General features: G+C 48.6%; 1 protein-coding gene across 4 annotated transcripts; it reads right to left on the bottom strand.

The window, feature by feature from the left end:
- Positions 1–365: 365 nt before the first annotated feature.
- On the bottom strand, positions 366–19,411 carry LOC105274487 (protein groucho). 4 transcript variants are annotated; one of them, XM_011330664.3, is made up of 12 exons: positions 19,054–19,411; positions 12,657–12,754; positions 11,986–12,049; positions 10,181–10,225; positions 9,292–9,429; positions 7,460–7,745; positions 6,414–6,439; positions 4,257–4,415; positions 3,415–4,019; positions 2,816–3,091; positions 2,106–2,709; positions 366–1,286 (listed from the first exon to the last, which is right to left on the bottom strand). In XM_011330664.3, exons 1-12 carry the CDS (start codon positions 19,117–19,119, stop codon positions 1,179–1,181), a joined length of 2,475 nt encoding a protein of 824 aa, XP_011328966.1. In that variant the 5' UTR covers positions 19,120–19,411; the 3' UTR covers positions 366–1,178. The 4 variants fall into 4 exon arrangements, with proteins under 4 accessions (XP_011328966.1, XP_011328967.1, XP_026829496.1 ...); XM_011330665.3 differs by having other exon boundaries at positions 7,460–7,742; XM_026973695.1 differs by lacking the exons at positions 12,657–12,754; positions 19,054–19,411 and having other exon boundaries at positions 11,986–12,282.
- Positions 19,412–24,058: the final 4,647 nt, after the last annotated feature.

The following is a 24,058-nucleotide window of genomic DNA, read 5'->3' as shown; positions in this document are numbered from 1 at the left end:
TGCTGCCCGCTGCGCCGGCATGCAACTAAATATTGTTGATGCCTCTTTTTTGGCGCTAACAACATTCACGTGGATAGAGTAACGAGTGGTCCTTGTTTTTTATTTCCGCCGACACCTGCCCGCTGTGTGCGCAGCCCCGATTTTTATCGGCGTGCCACTAGTCATTTTGTTTTTAACAGAACGACAGGTCATCTCGCTGTTTCGTCCCTCTCGCCTCTTCCCGCTATTAAATTTTTGCGTTTCCGCCAAGTCGCGGAGACATGGAATTGCATCAACGCGTTTAGGAGACGGGAAACAGCAAACAAACATGTTCTTTCAAGGATACGAGGGATTTGGAAGAGTTATTGAAAATGGACACAACACTGTTATATTATCATATATGTTTATTGATCGATTTTCGCATCTCGTTTCTGATAGATTCTTCAATCGTCAGATATTTACAATTCTTCATATTTGCTTCTTATTTTTATAGAATAACGTAGAAAAATATCACGGTGTACTCAAAACTTGCTATTATTTACAAAATGTACAGATAAGAGATCGCACAAGATATAACTATGTTAATTACAATTAAAGAGCGATCGTGCATGTCAATGCAAAACAGATTCGTATCTGAACGAGTAAAACACGAGAGACAACCAGCAGTAAGAGCTATAGGTACGTATATCGTATATATACGTAACTACTATATACGTATATCGTAATATACGTATATTTGCGTTAAAATATCTTTTGGTATATAATTAATTCATACCTTTGTTATAAGTAATAAGTTATAATATTATAAGTAATAATTAAGTTATAATATTAATTCTTAAAGAGTCGTCCTAATTGCTCGAAATTCCGATAAAAAGACAATTTATTAAAAACACTAAAAAAGCCTTTATCATGTTTAAATAACATAGAATAACATAAAACATGATACAGGAAGGCACATTTTCAGATTACTTTTTCCCTTGCAAAATGTGCAACTATGAAAGTCGGGAAATACCGAATCTGGTCAGCTTTACATCTTTGCGTGCACGATCGCTCTTTCTAATCGAAAAGTGAATAACAACAACGATAACAAGAACAACATTGTCAATCTCGTGTCATCCATGGTAACGTTTCCAAATCAAGTCCCGGCAATTGCTTCATTTTCGGAACATAAGGGATGCTACCACCAACCTGATAGCGCCTTAATATATGACCTCGTAGACGGTGGCCTTCTTGTCTCCAGAACCGGTGACTATGTACTTGTCGTCCGTCGATATATCGCAACTGAGCACCGAAGAGGATTCCTTCGACTGTAAATATAATCGACAAACACGTCGTCGAGTGAGCGTGCGATAACAGTTACATAACGCGCTGCTCGCTTGTGCAAGAGGGGAGGGGGAAGGAGGGAGAGAGAGAGGAGGGAGAAGAAAAAAGGAAAGAAACGAGAAAGCGAGATAGGGCGTTATAAAAATTTCAGAGTACCGAGCTTGTTTGCTCGTTTTATGAAACGTCAAAAACGTAAACATATTTATGAGCCGCTTCGTAGATATCTATTATTATTCCGCCGCTTCGAATTCCGCTCGATAACGAAATCGCGCTCAGCGCGTAGCGAGGCGATTATTCATAAGCTTTATAAATCTGGTGTTTTTTATTTATCGAGTCACGACTCGATGGCTTGTTCGTATCGCGTAATTATATAGCTCTTTAATGAGCTGTTTCGCGATCGTCACCCATGCATCGTCTCGCCGTCTTGTTTCGCGTGTAACACCGTATTTATTCTCCGCGAGAAAGGTGCGAAGGTAATTTATGTAATTTGTATGCCAAGCTTGTAATAAGCGTAGATGTCTTCAGAATTTAAATGTTACAGGGACACAATTTATCCTTTTTTGTATGTTTTTACAACACTAGATTTGATTCGCGGCTCAATGAATTGAAAAGTATTTCGTTCCTGCGTAACTACAGTTAGAATAGACACGCGATACTTGGAAGTTTCCATTTCGCGAATAACGCCGTTACGTTATCCAACATCGCAAAACCTACACGTTTAAAAGCAACGCTTTTTTTATGCAACTTGATCAGCGACAACGAAAACCAATGATGCAGAAAAAGTAATGAATGATTGCACCAACCTGAAATATTGATGCTCCGTAAGGGGTACGCCAGGCATTGAGCAAATTGTCCTTTCCGGTAGAAACAAACCATTTACCGCAGGAAGCAAACCTCAAGGATAGCACGCAGGAGTCGTGCAGATGCAACTGATACTTGTCAGGTTTCGAGGCGTGTAACACCTCGACATTTGAGTTCTCCATTCCAACTGCCAGCCACTCGCCGGTGGGACAATAACCGAGAGAGAATATCTGTGAGGTAAAATCGTGCTGCTGAAGCTGCCTGCCTTCTCGAAGGTCCCACGAGCGCACGGTATTGTCAAGACCACCCGTCCAGAGCTTCGAACCGTCCGCGGAAATATCAATACATGACGCGCCATCTGTGTGACCCTGGAACTGTCGGACCAGCGCCTGATTTTGCAAGTCCCATACGGCGATGTTCCCATCACTGCAGCAGCTAAAGCACACTTTTGAGTCGGGCGATATAGCTAGAGCATAACACGCCGGCGCGGAGGAAGTTAATTCAGCCTTGATTCGCGGTGTTGGACTTGCCAGGTCCCAGATACTAAGTTGACTGGCCTCACCGCCAACTATTAGTGTCCTTCCATCCGGAAGCAACTTGACCGATCTGCAGCAGAGCCAACGATACTTTTAGCATCAGGCGTGTCTCTTAGAAACGCATCATTCCGCATAAAAACGCGTCTCGCGCATTCACTCTGATTGTCCCTACTGACCTGATGTAGTTGTCGCGTTGGAGACAGTCAAGTTGTGAGACCGGTTTCACATTGCTGATACCTGTTTGGCCTATATCCCAGACTTTGACGCAGCCTTTGCCGCCGGTGTAAACGTGCTTGGTCGGATTCGAAATTGTTACTGCGCAAACCACTTCGCCATGACTGAGAGTGTTAATCTGACGTGCATGACGCGGTATACCTGGCCCAAGGAGGGCATCTTGTGGAAACGGCACGGGCTGCATCTGGCCATCGCTCGATACATGGAAGCTGTACGCACTGCGAATTCCGTAACGAACTGATAAGTCTCTCTCGGATCTTTGTGATATTGTCATTTGCAGCTCAGAATTAAAGTTATTAAACAAAAAAGTATATTTAATCGATTAATCTTGCCGCAACTTTAAAACACCTTTAGAAGAAACTTCAATACCTCCTCTTACTACTTGTTACATCTTTCAAAGTTTTTCTGTCTGGTACCAAGTGTCATTAATCATACGAAGTGATTCTCGCCGAGCGACGCGAGTGTCGCTCAGCTCGTACATGCAAGTCCGATCAGTGAGAGTTTCGTGAAACGCCGAGAGAAATGGATTTAGGGTACTTACGGCTTGGATGCGACTATTCCGACGGATCCCACGGGAGCCCTCATCGCCGCGTGCGGGTCGTATAACTGTTGCAACGTGGCCGGCGGTCTGGGCGCCGGGTAACCGTTATAACCCAACACGTCAACGTGCGGATGCTGGCTGGTGGCGGCTGAAGCGAGATTGTGCGGCGGCAGCGGACCGGGCGGCGGATAATGTAAAGGATAAGCTGCTGCCGGCGGAGGTATGGCGCCGGGCGGCAACGAAGCACCCTGTAGCAATTTGCCGGAGGCCGACGAGGACGACGAGGACGACGATGACTTGACGCCAATCACCGCTGCCGAGGTCGGTGTGAGCGACTTCGAGATCGGCGTCGTCGTCTTCTCACGTTCCTCCATCTTCTTGGCCGAAGGCGTGCTTGCGTTGCTACTCGTGCCACTTCTGGGCGAGTGCGGTGGCACGTCCTTCTTCACCACTGCTTGCACGCCGCCCATCGAAGGCACCACCACCGATGATGCCTTATCCAGGCCATTTTCACGCGGCGACGTCGCGCCGTTCACCACAGGACTCGTCGGGCCCTCACTCGCGTCATCCACGATTAGATCCTGGTCGCTCTTCTCGCCGTCGCTCTACACACAGAGAGACATCGATGACCGCACGCGATCGAGTGTGTTATAGTTATCGATCGCTCGACGGTTATTGACTACCCATCGCTTATAACGAGGACCGATGATGACCGATTGGAAACGCTTCTGAAGTAGCCAATAACTGTTGTATGAAGCTCGCGATGTCAACTTTGATTTGTGGCAACACGTCGCCGGTGATCGTTTTTTTAGCATCGTAATTTTTTGTTATCGTGCACTTACCATATGTCCAACATCCTTATCTTGCTCCTTCTTCATCTTCTTCATCGAGTGCATCGGGTGATCGTGATGATTTTGTGAGTGATGAGGATGATGAGGATGAGTAGACTCCTGCGGGCTGCGCGGTCGGCTATACTTATCCGCCGGCGATATCGGGCTTCTCTGCAAAAATGCACGAAATAACGATGCCTTTTTGTTGCGCAGATACGTCCCGCACATTCGCGATTACCGCGGCAACACGCGAAACCGCAAAGTGCATTTCCGATATTCCGTTTCACGTTCGACGGAGGGAAACCTCTTTTCCTTAAAGACGGAGATTCCTGTTTGCGATAGCCGTAATAAGCCGTATATGGTAAATCGATATTCAACGCGATGGCGAGGGCTAAGACGCGTTCATCGCTCGAACGAAATGCGCCTCCGTCCTTCTCGTACTCTCTCTCTTTCTCCTCCCGTTAATCCCGTGGATCTCGTTAATCTCGTTTAACAACAGACCCCACGCGGCAAGTACAGGCTGGAACAACGGATTAGCCACATATTCCCCGTGGCGCCGACGAACGTGACAAAACCGTAATTACCCGCGTCGACGCGGGTTATTATCAATCGTCACGCGAGCGCTCGCGATAATCGATTTCGACTTTACCCCTTACCGCCCGGCCAATATCTATACCTATCCATCTATCCGTCGTTACGAGTGCATTAAAATGTAGCCTCCATCGGCGTTGCGTCGCGCCGATTTTTCATCCCTATGACGTTTTTCCAGCGAGATATCAATTTGGCGTAGCGTCGGGACGCGAAGGGAACGCGCTGAAATCCTCGGTCGCGTGTGCGAAACTCGCGCGGGCTCTAATATTAGCCAACGCGCGCGCATCTTGATAATAAATCCTCACGTGAATTTCTCCGCGCGTGGAGGGTGGGAAAGCTGATAGGTTTAGCTGCGCCGACTCATTGCGCCAATCCGTAATGGAGCGTAATGGAATTCGAGACCAGCGTGCACAAACGAACCGAGACAGAAATAGTCGAAAGAGGGAAAACGGAAAGGAAGAGGCGCAGCACACGCGGCCCGGCTGCGAAAGCCGATAATGATTATAGAGTGGGCGCACCGGCATGACGCGGCGAAGCGCCCCGAGCTTGAGAAGAAAAGCAGAGGGAAGAGAGAAAGAGAGACGGAGAAAAGCACGAGAGCGTGAGGGGGCGGACGGGCCCCAGAAAAGTAGTGCCCCGGCATCGGCACGGACGTGCCGTGCGAGCGGGCGAGGAGAGAAGAAAATAGAATGGCGAGAGGCGGAATGAGAGGGCGTCGATGGGCGTTTCGCGGTCCCGCGATGATTACAGGCTCGGCGAACCCGTAATACAAGATATACCCCTTCTTTTTGCCGGACGTTATTCTTCTTCGCCTTCCTGCTCCTCGACCACGGCGAGACCCGCAAACTTCGAGATGTATAGAACGCGCGACGTTCCTCCCTTCGAGAGGACGGGCCACATGTCCGTTTTTGGAAGCTCATATCTAATCGCTAAATTAACCGATGGATCACTCTCGCGTGCGGGGACTCTGCAGTATACCCCGCACATATAGTCCTCGCGGCGATCGATCCTCTCGCGCAATTATTACGAGGAAAAAAATGTAAATTACAAGAACTCATTTCATCGGGGATCGCGATTAAAAAAAAGATGCGAGGTACCTCGAATTATTATGGAAATGGCTCGTTGGGGAAAAATAACTCTACCATCCACGTGGTCTCTTATTTTCGCTCCTTTTACGTGTCCCTTCGCGCTCATAAGCCGTATGCGCCTCGCTCGAAAGTATAAATTGCAATATGCAGTACGCACTCGTACGCGAAGTACGTTGAAGCGGCGCTCGTTGTACTCTTGACAACACGCGCACGCGAGTCAAGTTACACGCGCGTAATGTACGTGTAATACACGAGGGCGCGATAAGTGCCCACTCGGTTGAGTGTACATTGTACAAGTCGTATGCGTTTCGCACAGCTACATCGTATATAACAAAATATGTGTTACTTTTGTAACGGGACAGTGAATCTTTTATTGACCTTTTACTCTTTTCTTTATACAAGACTGTCCACATATCCGAATCCTCCGATATACGTGTTTCTACATCGTAGATTGAATCAAATGATTTGCCGTGAAAAACAGGTTACTTACATGTCTTTCCTCCGTCGAACTGAGGCCTGCAATTAAACAAATACACATGTTATAGTAACTGTAATAACTGTAGTAAAAATAAAACTAATGTTCAAGTTCAAATCTCTATTTAAATGATTCGAAATGGATCAGGACTACTCGCTCCATTGTCAAGATGACATTGGACGTTCGTGAAACATTTTCTGTATTAAATTTCGTTACTACAAAATCTAAATGTTTTAGTTTTTCAATCAATAACACAGAGAGTGTATTATACAAATGCATACCTAGCGAGATAAGATACAGATTCAGCGAAGGAATTGCTCGGAAGTATCGAGCGATCGGATATCGAGTATCGCGCAACGATAAAATGTTAATAACGCGCCGCATCGTAAAGCGGCGGACAGTAGCCAATCGGGGGGAGGTGGACGGGGACGGGGAGGGCTTGGATGGCGCCCATATAAATGATCTTCATGCATATTTATGCGCGCTTTTCGCTGAAAACCGCCGCTAGCGCGTCCGCTAACAGGGTGACGCAAACATGCCCGCGCCGCCGAAAGCGGATACCCGTAATAAAGCGCTTTGAACATTTCCCGGCCGAGGCGAGAGAGAAAGGGGGAGAGAGAGGGTTCGCCGAGAATCTCCTACGTATATTTCTTTTTTATACTCTCGTGAATCTCGACTAACTCTGTGACGATCCTGCAGACAGTTGGATGGTTATACGTTGAATTGCAGGTAACTGTAGATCGGAGTTTTCTTCCCCGTCTCAGTTTCTCTCTCTTTCTCTCCCTTCACCGACCATCACGCTACATGAAAATCACGTCGATCGTGAAAAACAAAAATACACGCAGATCAGAATGCAACTGTTTTCCGAGTTGCGAAAAAAAGTAACATAAAATAACGCGTCGGTGAATAATTCTACAAATGAGATTCCATGTCCGAAAATTAGAAATAAATATTCTGAATTTATCCAGGAATTTTATCCCGTAGCTGAAACGATTAGGATCGACCGATACCATTGTGCGACCGCACATCGAAGATAGGTATCGTCAGGACAGTCGACTTACCGCCATTGCTCTTCAGATCGTCCGGTTGACCGCGGTGGATATCCGGCTTGCCAAGCATCGACAGGGAATGCGCGACCGCGGTTGCGCCCGGGTTCGCGGCGGTTGCCCCGGGCGTCAGTCCGAGGCCGAGTAAAGCCGCGGACGCGGAAGTTGGCACCGGAAGACCAGCTGGCCCCAATCCGGGAAGTCCAGGTATACCCGGATGAGCGGCTATCGCCGCACCCGGTGGTATTTGCTGAGCGTGCATTTGCTGAAGGAGTCGCGGAATGTCCGGCCTCTGTTGCTGCTGCCATGCAATCGTCCATAAATCAATCGTGTTCCGTAGCAGCACGTGAAAAAAAAACAATTAAGAAAAAGATTAATCAATCATGATAACGAACTACTAGCCCGAGGTATTTGTTATATGAGAGCGAGAGTTTATATCATGAGTAAGAAATAAATTGGAGAAAGGAAGAGCACATGTGAAGCTGCAGTCACCAAGTTATTTATTACCGTCAACGAGTAACGTAAAAAAAAAGTGTTCCGCTCAGCGAAACACTCGCGCGAAGCGGCAGTTTCGCCGTCGCCTGCAGTTATCCCCGATCGCAAAATTGAAAAGTCGCGCGGACGGACCCTCGCGGACACGCGCGTCGAAAATCGCAGCGTTCGTTCCCGGTGCGAAACGGAACGTAATAGTCCCAAACGAGGTTTAACGCGCCGTGAATAATACGCGCAACGCGCGTGACGGTAGAGGGAAGAGAACGGAACAGCGGAAAGAGGGTAGGATCGGAAACCCGCCACCATCATCGCGTTTTGCCCGAGGTGAGCGAGAGGAGGATAGGAGGGGGACGGGAGCAGGAGGGAAGCGAGGGATAGGAGGACTATACGTTCCTCGTGCAGTGTTATTAAACGAAATATTGATTCAACCTCTGTTTACCGAATAATACATATTCATGAGGGTTAGCGCTTCTGTCTATTTGCCTTCATCGTCCCTTCGGTGCCTGCACCGCACCCTTTCCCTCGCCGTGCGTTTTGCGCGCCACCCCTTCCCCCGTACTTTGCCCGTCGTACGAGAGAATCCCTTCGCTACACGGGCCCCTCTCTCCCGTATAACACGCTAATTATATTCCGCGTAACGGCGACGCGCGTCGCGTAATGACAGATTGGCGAGATTGCGGTTTGTATCGCGTTGACCCCCTATACGTCCGAACGATCGTTTCTTTTGCGTCGCCGCGATTAGCCGTATCCATTGAAGCGCGATAAAATGGAGCAAACATTCCAGTTTCGGTTTATCGAAAAAGAAAACACTTGACGATGTATAAATAAAGATACTACAGTGCATAAACGTGGTACCGCGGAGATTACTCCGACTTTAGAATGAATATTTTTGTTCGCGTTAACGATCCAACGATCCATACTCTTATCATTGCGGAGTAAGAATTTCAGTTATTAATGAGATTTGTTTGCTCTCTCGATTCGAGCTCGTTTAAAGGCTGAATTTCTTTCGGCGCGTATGTGCGTGTGTTTCAACAATGGCATCCACGATGGCAGGCTGAGAAATTATTCGAGTCATGCGCGAGAGAATCAACTCGGAACTCAATTATACGCGACGTGTCTGCCGAATGCCAATCTCGCGTTTTCGACCGCGCGCGCAACTGCGCTTATTGCGGCGCGAATGCGTAATCGTGGCTACCAAATAAAGAGGAGATTTCTGCACCGGATATCACGGAAAAGACAATGAATCGAACAAACAATAATCGGAATCATTGTCATTTCTGCATTGAAAGACGATACTTTGTGCGTGTACAGCTTGTCCGGGCAATTGCGTGATTGTGACAGATCGGTGCACTCACCCCTATAATGGTATTTAATTCACTCATCGTAATCTGCTTCGCTCTCTCTACAGCGGATGCGACTTGCTGTTGATGATCCTGAGAGAGATATGGCATGATTTGGTGAATGATACTGTTTAGTCTCTTTGATATCTCCGTCTGCAAGAACACAGGACATCTGTTAAGTTTATGATTAATTAAAACGAACACAACAAGAAAAGAGTGCCGCACTCAAGTGCCGCGAATTTATAAGTGACAAGAAATTTCTTTCGAACATGTGCGGTGTCGCGAATACGTTTCGCTGACGGTTCGACAAACGGATTAGAATTCTCGGAAACGGGACGTTGGGACCCATTGGACGTCCACGGGCGAGTAATAGTGATAATTCAGATCCAACCGCTACCGTATACCACATCTCCGACGAATAACGAGAAACGCGTCTCGAGTGAGTAATGAAAGCGCGAGTTAGTAGGCGGTGGCGGCTGCCTGACGCTTCGTCGTCTTAAACGCGCGCGCGAGTAACGAGCGAGACTGGCTACATATTTCTGACCAGGCGATCCACTGTCAACAGGGCGTTCCTCTATTTTCGTCGCGGTCTTCAAACGACCAGTTTCGGCGTGCACGCGCGCGCCAAACGTTCCGAGAATAAAGCGACCGCGCGCATAAGATGCACGAGTAACGAGACGTATTTACGGGGTCGAACCCGCCCCCACGAGGCGACCATCCCGGCGACAATTTCTCACCGCCCCACGCGACATCTCCAGATGCCTTCGCCGTTCCTTGAACCTGGACCAACGATCGGTACTCTTCACCGGACATTAAATGGCAGACGGACGGAAATTTCTTTTATCTTCAGATTAGAGACGAATTTTTTACTGTAATTACAATAAAGATGTAGCTTCAGACTCACCTGTTTGTGCATCTCTACATTTAGGCCATACGACATCTCATAGTACTGCAACAGAAAGATTTCTCGTTACTGAACGAATCGAAGTAATCGACGAGCATGCTTCAAAGGGGAGAAGTTCTCCGAAGGACGACGACTCTCTCGTGATGGAGCAGAGATTTCCGCGGTCGGGTCTGTGCGGCGCGCTTTCAAATAACGCTAACGCGCTATTAATTATCGTTAATCGCGATAACGCACTCGAGTCCGCTGGTCGAGTGTACTTGAGAGACCGGCCGGCCGCAGTTACAGTTGCGGAAGCGCGCCATGCAGCTTGCACGCATGCATGCATGAATGCGTGCGTATTACGTACCTGCGCGCGCGCGCACGCGTGAGAAATACGAGACGAGGAGGCGAACGCGTGTAAACGCGCTCCAGCCGAGTTACAGGTTCTTAATTTTACGAGCCATTAGCCCGGTAATTACATGAGCGAATTAATTGCGCCGTAAGTAAGTTATTTCACCGGGGGAAGATAGACATTGCGAGGAGGATGGTGGAGAGGGAGAGGCTGCAAACGGAATCCCGGGGATGGAGTGCCCGCTAACGGAGGTTGTTGAGATCGGTCGGCGTCGGCCAATGGCATACACTTTCGCCGGGGGCGATAGCATTCGTTACGCCGGGAGATGCAACGTCCTTAATGCGCGTTAACGAGGCCAGCGCGGTGTCGAAGGGGAAAAGAGGGGGAGACAGAGGAAAAAAGGAAACATTCGTATCAAATGGGCTAAGCAGAGATTAATTGCATTTAAACTAGTGGTCCGCGCGCCGCCTCCGCGCCGATTAGATCGACGAGTACGCGCGGTCGGGAGCGGCGGTGGCGGATCAAAACGGTAACGATAAATCGACCGGTTCCGCGCGTAAAACACCGACGTCGCGTTTCCAATTTAATTATCGCGTCGTCTGGTCGGCGCTCGATAAAGAGATAAATAAAAGGCTAACAACGTAATACGGGCTACGCAGTTACAGGATTGCTGCCAAACTCATAAATACAGCTGGAAAATTTCACCTTTAACAGCTTCGATTCAGCGTTACCTTTAATCGTCCAATCGCGCTCTCTCTCTCTCTCTCTCTCTCTCTCTCAACTTAATCGTGGAATAATGACTTCAACTTTTGCCCGAAGCGAGAAGAGAATGGGAGAGACATTCATACTTTCCTCTCCCGCGGAACTCGAAAGTTCATAAATAACTTCTCCGTTGCGCTTCATCGTGTGTTCATTTTTTGGTTGTTGCGCCGTGGGAGAGCAACAGTGCACCGATCAAGGGACACGCAGAGAGAGAAAGGGGACACTCGAATATTAACGAGGCGTAGAGAGAGAGAAACCGCCGTTGCACCGCTGCTGCGACCCAACAGCGTGTATTACTTCGTCGTTAAACGCCCGAGACAGACGACCGCGCTTTGTAGACTAATTCGATGAGAGCCACTGGCTCTTAGGGTCATTAGCTATGCACAGTAGGTGCGCACGAGCGCATACATATACATGTACGTGTGTGCGTACCTGTAGTGTATCCGACTACGGTGCGCGCGGCGTAACGAGCCAATGTTAAAGCCTGGCTCCAGGTCCCGGCTTGGAGGATGCAATTAATGCTAAGAAGCCGAGGTGGTTTAGCGGTCGAGCGAGCACGATTATTCTGGATACGGGAGACGAGAGAGTGAGAAAAGGGTGCGGCGAGGGAGAACGGGGAGAGAACACAGAGGCAAAAGGCAGTCGAGGGAAACGTTACGACGTCTAACCGGCACATCTAACTTTACGATGCAGCAGCAACGATTGCACTCACCATTACGTAGTGTCGCTGAATCTCGATCTTCTCGGTAGCCAGTTTCTCGCATTCTAGCTTCAGTCTGCGAAAAGAAAGAGAGGACATCTCGTGAAACGCATGCGAAAGCAGTAAAATCGCGGAGACACGCTCGAGTAGCTTGGCGAATCGAGAAAGACAGAAGGGGAGAAAAGAAGAGAGAACAGCGCGAAAACGCATTCGTCGCGAATAGAATATGCTTCTTACGTGGTGAGCGGCAAAGAAAAAAGAAAAGAAAAAAAAAGAAGGAACCATCCGTGTCGAGCAACGAGAAAAGTTCCGATCCGCGCGCGAGCGCGCTACTGAAAAATGCAAGGCTCGTCTCGCAGTCTTCGTGAAACTCCAAGTTAGAGTTCGTATATTCGCGAGCTGCCATTTACGTATCCGTACAATCCACGTTGTAGGTAGCATGCACCCCGAGCGCAGCTGTGCCTGTTCCCAGGTCTTTTTTTCCTCTCTCGCCGATACGATTCGTTACATCCTCACGCGCGCTCGCACACACTTCCGCATTCGAGCTGAGTGAAGAAACAAGAAAGAGGCAGAGAGGAAAGAAGGAACGAACGAACGCTATCGCGAACGGAAAAATGGCCGCGTCTCCTTTTCCCAGCGATACCGACGATATCGTCGCGAATAAAATTCCGAATGATACTCACGAATGGTACTGAGCCTGCAGGAAAGTAAATTCCTCCTTGATCCTGTCGCAGGATTCGGCGACCGTGAACTTGAATGGCTGGCCGGGCTGCGGCGGACCCTGCGGACAAAGAAGAACAGAATGCTGTTAGTCATTTGCAGTTGACGTATCGTATCGATCGCGTCCCAGAATATGCAGCGAAGATCAACGCGACCAACTCTCGAGATCCACTTGCAGTCCCGAATAATTAACTCCGTACAGCTGTTCGACCGCGAAAGGACATCGTCGTCGTGCGAGTGAAAGTGATAGGAGGTGGATACTAGATTGGAGCTCACGTGGGGGTGGAAGGGGACGAGGATGGGATCGGAGTCGGTAGCACGGATACGTACACACGACACGCGCGACAGATATACACGTGCACGTAACGGGCCCGTGTAGGGACCGGCAACAGTCGGGCGTGATCATGGCCCGAGAGAGTCGCGCTGCAGCGGCAGCTCTCTCGCGCTCGCGTGCACGGGGAGAGCAAGTGTTAATTACATGTTTGTGGTGTCCGCGAGGATTACACGCCACGTCCGAAACTATGAGCCTGTGATGCATACGTGTACGGATGCACGCGTGTATGCGTGTTCCGGTGTGCATGTAAATATTACAGCATCAACGACATCTTCCGCACGTGGAGATCGCGGCCTTCAACAGGCCTACGAATTACATCACGTTCAACACAACGATAACGTATTTTTTTGTAACGCGACGTAAGATCAAAATCGTGCGATGCAAGGTAAGAACATGCAGGTACGTTGAATTCAACGCAATGAAAGCTTGACTCAATTCTGAAACAACAGCGCGACCGTTCAAAGGGTGGTTGTCGTTGAGGTGCAAGGTCAAAGTCACTCGATCTTTTCGAGATGCACGTCTCGTCTCGCGTACACGTTGCAGCCTCCCGCCGACGTGGTCGAAGGTCACGTTGATCCGCTGAATTCTCAAACCCGAAAATGGAGAACGCGCGAAACAATGGCTACGGAAAGAAGGAGCGTGTAGGTTGGGAGATGAGTAGGTAGCTAGATAGATGGGCGGAGAGGAAACGGATAGTCGGACAGAGGTCACGGCGGGAGGAAGAGAGGAATTGCGGACACAAGAGAACGGCGGGAAGGGGAGAAGAGAGGAGGGAGAGCTGGCGGCCAAAGGTGGCCACGACGAGGGAAGTTGCGGTTTTCGCGGTCGCCGTGGTTGCGGCTTAGGCAAATTGAGATAGTTCGCAAACCACCGACCAGCTGACCCGACCCCGTCACACCAGGATGCGCCAGGATGGCACATGCCGTACACGTCGCACACGTCGCGTCGTGCGCCGCGTTCGCACCGGGATACATCACTTTCTTCGTCCTGCCTTTTTTTCTCTCCTGCGAATGATTCAGCGAAGAACTCGGGACTTTGACTAGCGCACGCTAAGCACGCGGCGGGCACGATACACCGTATACCTGGCGCGTATATACCAGCCGCGCTCGATCATTCGTAAATCCTCCCTGTCGATCCCGAGAAGGGAATTAAACCGTTGGCGCGGTCGATGCCGATGTCGACGGTATCGCGCGTGATCGAGCACCACTGGCAGCCGAGCAAACACCACTGTATCGTATTTGTATGCTTAGCCCAGCAAATGTTAGCCAGCATATCGCTTATGGTGCTTGTTGAGCGAGGGTGATGGTCGATAGTTTCCGCAGAGGCGGCGGCAGGAAGGGTAGAGAGGACTCACTCGCCCGCTCTCCTCTCGTAGCGATAGAGGCACTCGGCGTCGGCGTTCGCGTCAGGTTAGCGCCGATCTGACAACGTGGACGAACCAAGTCGAGCGAGCGAGCGAGCGAAAGAACGAACGGACGGACGGACGGACGGACGGGCGAGCGAGCGAACACGAGAACGCATACGTGGTGTTTGTCCATCCGTCCATATAGGGCTGTTTGTCCTTGCTCTCACTGTTTGAAGAACGTCGGGATCCCGGTCTGTGCAAACTCCTCATTATTGTGAACAGTGTACACGGGGTATAATGCACGTGCGCGCTTGCTCGGCCCGCCGAAGTTACACGTGTCAAGTCGCGCGTCACGTGCACGCACGTAACTTACGCACGATCGCGATTCTTTCTCACGTGATCGCGGTGGCAGCGCGATGTTGGCACAGAAAAAAGAATTCTACTTGAGAAAGAAGAAGAGTCACCCACCGCAACACGAAATTTCCAGCATCCGTTTCCACATTGACTCTTCAAGATGATATATTTATATTTAGAAGAACGTTTCCGAAATAATGATTCATGATTCTGAACTTGAGTATGATCAGAATTCGAAATATTATCACTAATATATAATCACGTTTTCACAAAAATAATTGTATCAAAAACATCTGAAGCCGAGTCTAAAGCGCAACGCAGATTAGTTAGTTTAGTCCCAAAACCACGCACATTCCTGATACCGGAAGGAATTTTATGAGTTTTTTTTGCAATTGATTTTTTGCACATCCATAATTTTAAGCACTCCACTATTGTAACGTGTATTGTATAGTTTCGTTTTCTCCGGCGTCTTTCAACTCGTTCAAACGGCTCAAAGGTTATCTATAAAATGATTTCTTTGTTTTATTGTTTGGCCACGTTGAATCTTTACTGGGCCTAAATATCTTTTAATGTTTCTTAAAATCATTTGCCGAGTAGAGATTGACAAGTAGAGATTGACTCATCGCATTAGACATTAGAAACCAAAACTTCTTCAATAGTTTTACAATCCTTCAATTCATATAAATGCGTCAGGGACTTTCGATACGGATGTCTCGTAAAGGGAACGCAATGTGGATGAGATACGACACCACATTTCCAGCAAATATCTAAACTGTCTATACCAATAACTACTAATTCGTTACATCCCTTGCAGTGACGCATGATTGTTTAAAAAAAAATCGAAAAACGTTTAGATTAAATTATAATCTTATCGAGAAACGACAAGAAATACCGTTAACTAAAGCGGAGAAGTTAAAGTATAAAATTTAAACTTTAAACCATAAGAAATTGACCGATCACAATCGCGATTTCGTTTTTCACATTCGACTGTGATTAGTCAATTTCTTACAGCTTGAAACTTAAAGCTTAAATTTTATGCCTTAAATTCTCATTATAGAACGCGCTAACGCAAAGAGTCGGACAAAAGACCCAAACACAAACACGTCTGTCTTCATCCACTGTCAAACTCACAATCAGACTAAGTTCTTTGAAGTTTCTGTTTTGTCGCCGAGTGTAAATCGTAAATATAATAAACCAACACGACGATGATTAATGGACTGTATTTAAAATATAGGAACATGAAAGCCCTCTCGAATCGATCTAATTTTTAAGAACCAATCATTTCAAGGGATTCGGTTTAAGGGTTCGACGTTACAACACAATTCTTCGTACGTCTAAATGTGTACGACAGAGAAAGAGAGAAAGAGAGAGAAGACGGAGGGTAGGTGGGACAAGAAGTATCCGTTGAAACTTTCCGCCTGGGGTTTCGTAATGATCGACGGGCCGGTTTGCCCGGAAATAATATTTGTACAGCTTGTACGTAAACAGTCCTGGCCGCCCTGCAGAGTGCCAATAACCACCGCCTGTGTCAACTCGGTCAAGCACCGGAGCGTCAATGACGACAACGACGACGACGACGATGACGAGTCACGATGGCAAGAAGGATCAGCAATCATCCCCACGTATCGAAAATGTCCGGAAAATGATGACGACATCGAAAAGCATCGGTCGTTTGATCGTCTGATCCGCCTAACGAGTTTGAGAGTCGACGAGTAACAATCATCTTTCGTTATTCATCAGTCTTCATCAGTTCGCAAGTCTTCATTCTTTAGCGATTCGCGTCACGTCGTGCGAATTAATCGTGTGCGGCGGACGAGGGCGTTCCTCGATAATTAGTAAGTTTCTTATCGCACGTGCAAATGCGTGACTCATCCTCTCGCGTGAATCACACGATTTACACTCTTCAGCAATCGAAAGCGCGTCTTCCTCAGCGCCGCTTCGCGCCGCGCTCTGTATCCCGTGCATGCGAAAATTAAATCTTTGCCGTGTAATGGCAGATTAAAATACCGCATCGCTGAAAGTACAGCGGATTCTGTTCACGGAGTCGTTTTTCGTCATTTCCGTCTGTCTGAGATTCTCGCTGAACGCGTACGAGAGACCGAGAGAAAGAGAGAGAGAAGCGAGGAAGAGAGAAGATGAGATGACCAACTGTTTGCACGTGACGAGATTTATAATGCTCGCGCCAATTGCACGTAACACGCTTCGCTCATTCCGCGGTGTAATTCATCGCGGTGTAATTACCAATGCATATTGCGGTTCTGCGGAAGCGCGCGCGAGCGAACGAACGAGCGAGCGAGCCTGCGGCCCGCAAATTTCGCGATGCGCGCGATATCATTCGGCCGCCTCTCTTCCTTGTCATACCTCTCTCGATCCATCCTACTCTCTCGTCTCAATTTGAATTTTGTCCCCGTCCCTTTCTTCCGTCGAGAAATAATTACAACGGGAGATCGGCCCGTGTCGTCGCTGGCGGAACGCTAATGAGACTATCACCGTACGTTTTTAAACTACTAGCATAAGGACGAGTAAAAATAAATTGAATACCAAATACAGCCAGATATATCACATTTTCGTATCTTCGATGTAAAAAAAAGGAATAAAAAAACAAGAATTGAACATTTTCGGTTTAAATCGGCCAATCGTGCGAATAATCCTATCTCTTCGTGATTTATCCAAAAGGCAAAAAGCTCGCTCGCCTTTCGCCGGTAACACAATACTCTCAACGGAGCGAGACAATGAGGTTAACACCAAAAAAAATTTCTGATGGAGGAAGGTCTGTTGCTGCGGACTTTGGAAATCTTCCAGAGTGGATGGCTATCGTCCGCGACGGCAACGGCAGCTCCAAATCCATTTTTCAGCGACATGCTTTTTTTGCTCCGCGCGTGTCTATTTTTCCACTTTTCCGTTTGGCTTTTTTTTCGTCCGGCTTTTCCGGGAGTGGGCGCGGGACCGCGGGTATAATCGTCGGAGCGCCGTGTGCGCGATGGCAGCTACAGATATAACGTAATTGCGGATACCGGACAGGCGGGAGACTACGGTGCTCCTCCCGCGCCGTCGCCCCCGAGCCCCCATCCGTGCGATATATAGATTTATTTTCGTCGTTCGCGTACGAGCTTTTCCGCTTCGGCTCGCCGGGTGTTTACAGTCGAATGAAAATTTGCTCGGCGGCCAAATATTTTTCCGTCGTCGCACGGGCTCTGTCTGCCGCGCGATCCACGTTTCACCCCTCCTCCTACGCCCATCTATCCTCCACCTACCCTCCATATAACGCGGGTCAATTTCATCCGGCGCGTATTTATACACGGGTGCGTCCAGATATTTAGCGCAGGATAACCTGTGCGTGCGTGCGTGCGTGCGTGACGACAAGGGCGCGGGACTGTAGCATTAGGCGGGGGAGAGAGAAAAATAAATAATTGCCGGAAAGAATTTATTGGTCTAAGCTACGCGCGCCGGCTTGGAAAACGTCGGTTCGCCACCGCTACTTTTTAATTATCTCGTTACTCCGCGAGAGTGACGTTGACAGCGACGGAAGAATAATGCGATTCGTAGGCACGAGCGGTTTATATCCGCTAATAACTGCGTGGCGCCCAGATATCGGTAATTTCGCCCACGCGTCAAAGGGAACCGCCGAGGCGATAGAGAAATTTTTACGCGCGAAGTAAATTATTATAGAAATTTGTACAACGAAAACTGAACAACAAAGGAGATAGATACGAGCGTGCAGGTTGCACAAAAAATGTTATTAAAATGTCATTAGTAGCGATAAATAACTCTGATACTAAATAATAATTAATACTAATGAATAGTCGTAAAATTCAATTTTCGACATATTAATTTCGATTTAATTAACTCTGAGAATGCATACCACGTGCATGAACATGTCGTAGAACGGGTCCATGGCAGAGAGTTCGTCGTGATCCTTCGAGAAACGTTGAACACTGCGAGACGACACGATGGCAAGTAAACTCAATACAAGACTGAGACAAAGGACTTTCAGTTCGAAGAAAGTAGGATCGATGAAGAGAGGATATCTCGCCCCAATGTCAAAAACTTTCAAGCACGGTAATGGTAACTGTAATACAATAACGAAACTCGCAAACTACTGCTGCGACGAACAAAGAAAATCGAAAATTACACGGGCCTGTGTAGTGAATGAAGTGCACGAGCTGCACCCAAGGAGACCACTGGCAATTCTAAGAACGCATTTCAAGAGCGCTCTTTCCCTTCGGCAGGACAAATTCGTTCCGCATTTCGTAGGACTTACGGTGCTACTCGCACGTAAAGAGAGGGAGAGGAAAAAAAAGAAAGTGCGAACGAGAAGTCTACATACCGGATGTCGAGCCGCAGTTGCCACGGCCACCGCCGTTGCGGCGTTGATTCCGGCACTCGGGTACATAATATCCAAAGTTCCACTTGTCACTACCGCGCCTCGTGGAGAGAGGTTATCTCGCTGTCACTCATCACAGCCGTGGGACGAACGGCGATGTTAAGCACATTCTCACGGACACATGTCGCACTGACACTTCACACGGTGAAGTTCACAGCGGGAAATCGCGTTGCGGACGCTTGGTCGCACAACACAGAACGCACGGCGTTCCGGGGTACTCGGACATGAGTGCAAACGAGCAAGCGAGCGAACCGACGATCACACAAGCCGATCCACACCCGACGGCGCGCGTGTGTCAACTGACGATCTGCACCGCCACCACCGCAGCCGCCGCCGCCACTGCCGAGCAGCGCTCGTCCTGCCATCTCGCGGACGCTGGGTGCCATTCCGGTGCATCCTCCACGTGCTTCTTCGTTGTGGCACGCTGTAGAAAAAAGAGAGACGGGAGATTATAAAGGTTGGATTGATACATGAACGGAAACTCCTGCAGAATTGGATTTGCGCAGGAAAGAAGCAACGATAGCACACGAGTGTCGGGCAAACACATGCTGCAACAGTCTGAAAACAGTTTTTAAAAAGATGCCAATAATCTATTTTTATTAATGTCGATTATGGAGGTTTTCTATTTTTACATGTGTCCTATCGCGACACGTGTTATACGTTTCGAGCACTTGTTAACGCTCGAGACGAGGTCGCGCATTGTCGAAGCGGAGCGTTCGATAGGAAATGCCACTCCCGCTATCTCGGAACTTATCATCAACGTTTCACTCGAACGCACGGAGCTCCTCCGTAAGAATGCTACGGCTTGAAAGATACGCGCGGAGCAGCTAAGTGGCAGATAATGCCCGCTGAGACTCTCGAGAGGGATCCAGATTTGCCCCGGTGTAGGCTTACCAATCATTATCGTTAGCGTTATCTCGCGAAAGAGTATTGCGTAACGCGCGCAACATAAAGTACAATATTTCGTGGATAACCGGATCGAGCCGGCAACGTTATTTCCATCCGCTCCGAGAACGGGTTCGATCTTTGCTTAGTAATTTTATTTTTGCAAAGGTAAAGAACGCCGGGTTTATCGATTTTATCGATATTTCTTTTACTGTTCATCAAACATTTTCAAACTTTTCTATCGATCAATGGTATCAGAATTTTTCCTTATTTGTTATCGCACGCTACGAGTATCAATGTTGACTTTCGATACTTTTGCAAAAATCGGCAGGGATTCGCCGTATCGCTATCGTTCTCGTGATAATAAAAAAGTGAAGGATTATTACCACTAATGAAATGGGAGGAAGATTTATATTTATTTTTTTCTTCAATTACTAACGTCAGACAAATGTACAAAACAAGTCTGATTAAAATGAAGTTTACAATGTGATGCAATTATGATGAAGCATATTAAAAAGCTGTTTCTTAATGTAGCGAGGTTATCTGTAACGCGAGGTATTGAAGCTCGGCCCGTTTGGTTGACGCGTAAATTCGATCCTAGCGATGATACACGCTTGTCCGGTTGGCTGACGCGCGATTCGCTCTGAAAAATATTTCGAGCCGAAAAACTTGGTCGCTCGTCGACGAAGCGCGAACCAGATACACGCGGCCGTGCATCCGTGTTCGCGCGACGAGCGGTTGGCTCGTCGAAAAACGTGTTTATCGGTTAATTGGCATTATTCTTGCCGAGCGGTTGTAACGGCTGCCAATTGGCTCAGCCGTAAATCGACGCGCTATGCAGGACGAGGGCGTCGCGACGCACGTGCGAAAGCGAATGTGACGCGCAACGACGAGCGTCCTTGACATTTTCGGTCCATTGCTCTCGATACTATTTCCGTTTTGGGAATAATCTTCCTTTCCGAACCGTACGAACGAATTTTCGCCAATTGATGGATCTTTCTTCCACCGCCGTACTGCAGAGTTATTAGATATAGATGCACGTATAAATACAAAGTTTTCGCTCAAATTTGTCCTTGGCAAATTGATAAATGAAGTGACAAGCACATTTTGCATTTTAAATGCGATGAAAATTTTTCTAATTTCGAACCGAATATTTACGGGCAATCTCGATTCGCGACTCGAGAAAAATAGATAAAAGAACCGTGATCCACGGATGGAATATTACGAAAATGGCGCGGAGACATGCGTACGCGTACGGAAAAAGGGGAAATGTGAAAAAGAAATCGCGTTATGTGCCGCGTAGACGTAACGCGGAAAAAACTCTGTCTCTCTCTCTCTCTCTTGAGATTTGCCGACTCGATGCTTGCCGACGACAACAGGCAGCAACGACGTACTGTGACTCCAACTGCAAAAAGCCCTCGTCGGAGAGCTTCGTTCTCGGCGGAGGCATCTCTCCGTGAGACTCGACGCGCGTGATTTCGTGCACGTACGCCATTGACGCCGCGTGTACATACGTACGTACGCTCGCGCGCGAATGAAAAGAGGCATCCGTAAGCATTTTCTCGCGTCATGCACCAGTGGGGTGCGAAAGCTGCGACTCGTTATTAGGGGCGCCGGGACGCCGCTACACCGCAAAAAAGTGACTTATTTCGCGCCCCCTTTCCGTTAATATTCGTCGCGGTGAAGTAGTATATCGGCGGACGAAAAAAGGTAGCCGAGAAAGAACGCGCGCCAGAGAGACACGGCCGGTTACTTTTCATCCGTCAAATCCATCCAAACGACGGGCTGCGGAAAGAGCCCCCGGTGTAGAGATCGAACCGAAGCCGGGGAACGAGAGCGAGACGATAAGGCGGTCGTCGTCATTGTCGTCGTCGTCGTCGTTGTTGTGTGCAGGAATGGAGGGTGGCACAGAGGAGGAGGAGGAGTAGCTCGGTGGTACGCGGCGCGAAATGCTCTTCGCTGATTTCCTTCTCTAAATATGGCCGCCTTCGTGTACTCTTCCTCTCTCTCTCGTCGTGTACCGACGCGACGCCGCGCGCCGTAACCGGCCCTGCTTGCCCGAGGTTCTACTTGATTGCCAAGGCGTCTTAACCTCGGCCTCGTAGCACCGGCGGCAGCAGCAGTGGCGGCGACACCGGCGGTACCGTCGGTGTCCGCGCGGACCGCACGACTGAGCTCCGAGACTGGCGAGCTGCGCCTATAAGAATCGCGCACGGCGCGGTGCGGCCAACCTGCGCGCATAAAAATCCACGGCGACGCCCCGGACCGAATAAAGAGGCGTCGTCGAGCGATGAAAAAGACCAATCCGACCGGAAGAACACCGGCGCGGCAACCAATCGTGAGCGCCCGCTCTCACATCCGACGACAGGCAGTCGTCGACTCCGCGCGGATATCGTATACTCTAACCTGCCTTTATTATGCCTTTCTACGCGCTCTTCCCTGGCGACTGCCGCGGCGTGTACGCGCGTGTACGTACGTGTGGACGTGGTATACGCGGTACGTGGTGTACGGCGCGGTATACGCGGTCGAGGATATACCCCGATGAAGAAAGAGAGAGAGAGGAGGCGCAGGAAAGGGAACTATATTCCCGTTGGTCTCTTCTGTTCGGAGCGCGGAAAGGGAGTCGCGGCGGGAACATCGTCGTCTTCGTCGCCGCATGGCAAGCACGAAAAAACGCCCTCGAAGAAGCGGGAGAACGACGAGCGTCGTCGCCGTCGCCGTGTTCCTTGTCCACGACCAATTAATACTGACGCCTCTGCTTTCCGGATCGTCTCACCGAGTGGTTCGGCAGTGTCGTACTTCGGTAGCCCGTCGACGAGTCCAAGAAACATTCGGTCAAGCATGTAACGACCTCCTCCTCCTCCGCCTCCGTCGTCTCCTCCTCTTGCAGCGGCCAGAAAAGGGATATTACGCGTCGCATTTCATTATATTCGTAACTCAAGGGGGAGAGCCTGATCAGATCGATTTGAACTTGGCGGCGAAAAAATCGTTTTACGTTACGGATAACTTCGCTGCGTCGTATCGCTCGATCGCGATAACATCGCTGCGGATTAAAGACTGCTCTATCTCTCTACCTATCACCTATCACGTGTACGATCGATGGTTTCGTTCGAATTTCGATCTCATCGTCAATCTAAGATTCTCAGAGTCGAGTCGAGTGATCGCGATAATGAGTTATTTCTTGCGGAAATTAAATCGTCGGGCATTGTTTTCCATCGCTGCTTGTAAACATTGATCGTCGATCGTGAGAGATTTTTCAAATCGGAGCCTTCTGTAAATTGTACGCGCGCGCGCAAACAGTATTATTACGAATCGAATGAAATTTATTCTTGTCGGTCGGAAATATTCGCAGAGTCGAATTCACGGGCAGGTTCGCTCGAGCGGGACGAAATTCGCGTGATATCGCTCCGAAATCTCGATCTCGAGAGGCAAACGGGCTAAAAATTGCGAGTTATCTCCTTTCTACCTCGTCACGGCCCTCGATTATGATCTCGGTAATATGGCACGGCGCGTTCGGACTCGCTTCCATGCTCATGCGCACGATTATGAAAATTAATCGGCAATACCGAGAGTTCGCGAAGGAACGTGAATCGAGCGACGGAAAACGGACCGATTTCTCGACGAGCAAGATAGCCGATCGCGCGCATAACTACACGTAGCGTGGCACATTATACAAGACGTTATACATCACGATATCGATGGTTAATGCGTTACATCTCGCTTTGACATATCTAGCAAATTAACGCTAAACGGAAACGACAAATAACACGATTAATGTGAATTAGTAAAATATAATTTTTCCCAGCTTTTAAATGGAATTTGTAATTTGTGTATCCCCGATTTTATCATTTCCCGGTGATATCTGTCGACTTCACGCCGCTTAATGTTACTTCCGAGAAGTGTTTCAAGCTGCCGCGACTGTAACTAAACTGCATCAATCTTCCCCTTACCTTTGTCAGGGGAGCGATAGCAGTGGTTTTATGAAGTAACGGCTATTACTCACCAGTCGATGACCTTACTGCCAAGAATCGAAGGAACGGAACACAACGCGGAAACACAGAGG

This window comes from Ooceraea biroi, chromosome 11 (assembly GCF_003672135.1).
Source record: "Ooceraea biroi isolate clonal line C1 chromosome 11, Obir_v5.4, whole genome shotgun sequence".
In the NCBI taxonomy this organism is placed as follows: Eukaryota; Metazoa; Arthropoda; class Insecta; order Hymenoptera; family Formicidae; genus Ooceraea; species Ooceraea biroi.
The sequence above is the reverse complement of the archived record's forward strand: the minus strand, read 5'-3'. Positions and strand labels throughout refer to the sequence as shown.

Excerpts from the sequence above, each read along its gene's own strand:
- LOC105274487 (XM_026973695.1), bottom strand. The coding sequence starts at position 12,258 with ATGGTTCCTTCTTTTTTTTTCTTTTCTTTTTTCTTTGCCGCTCACCAC. Across the intron at positions 7,746-9,291 it reads AATTAAATACCATTATAGGG|CAGCAACAGAGGCCGGACAT; the intron begins GTGAGTGCACCG and ends ATTGCATGGCAG. Across the intron at positions 1,287-2,105 it reads ACGGAGCATCAATATTTCAG|TCGAAGGAATCCTCTTCGGT; the intron begins GTTGGTGCAATC and ends TTATATTTACAG.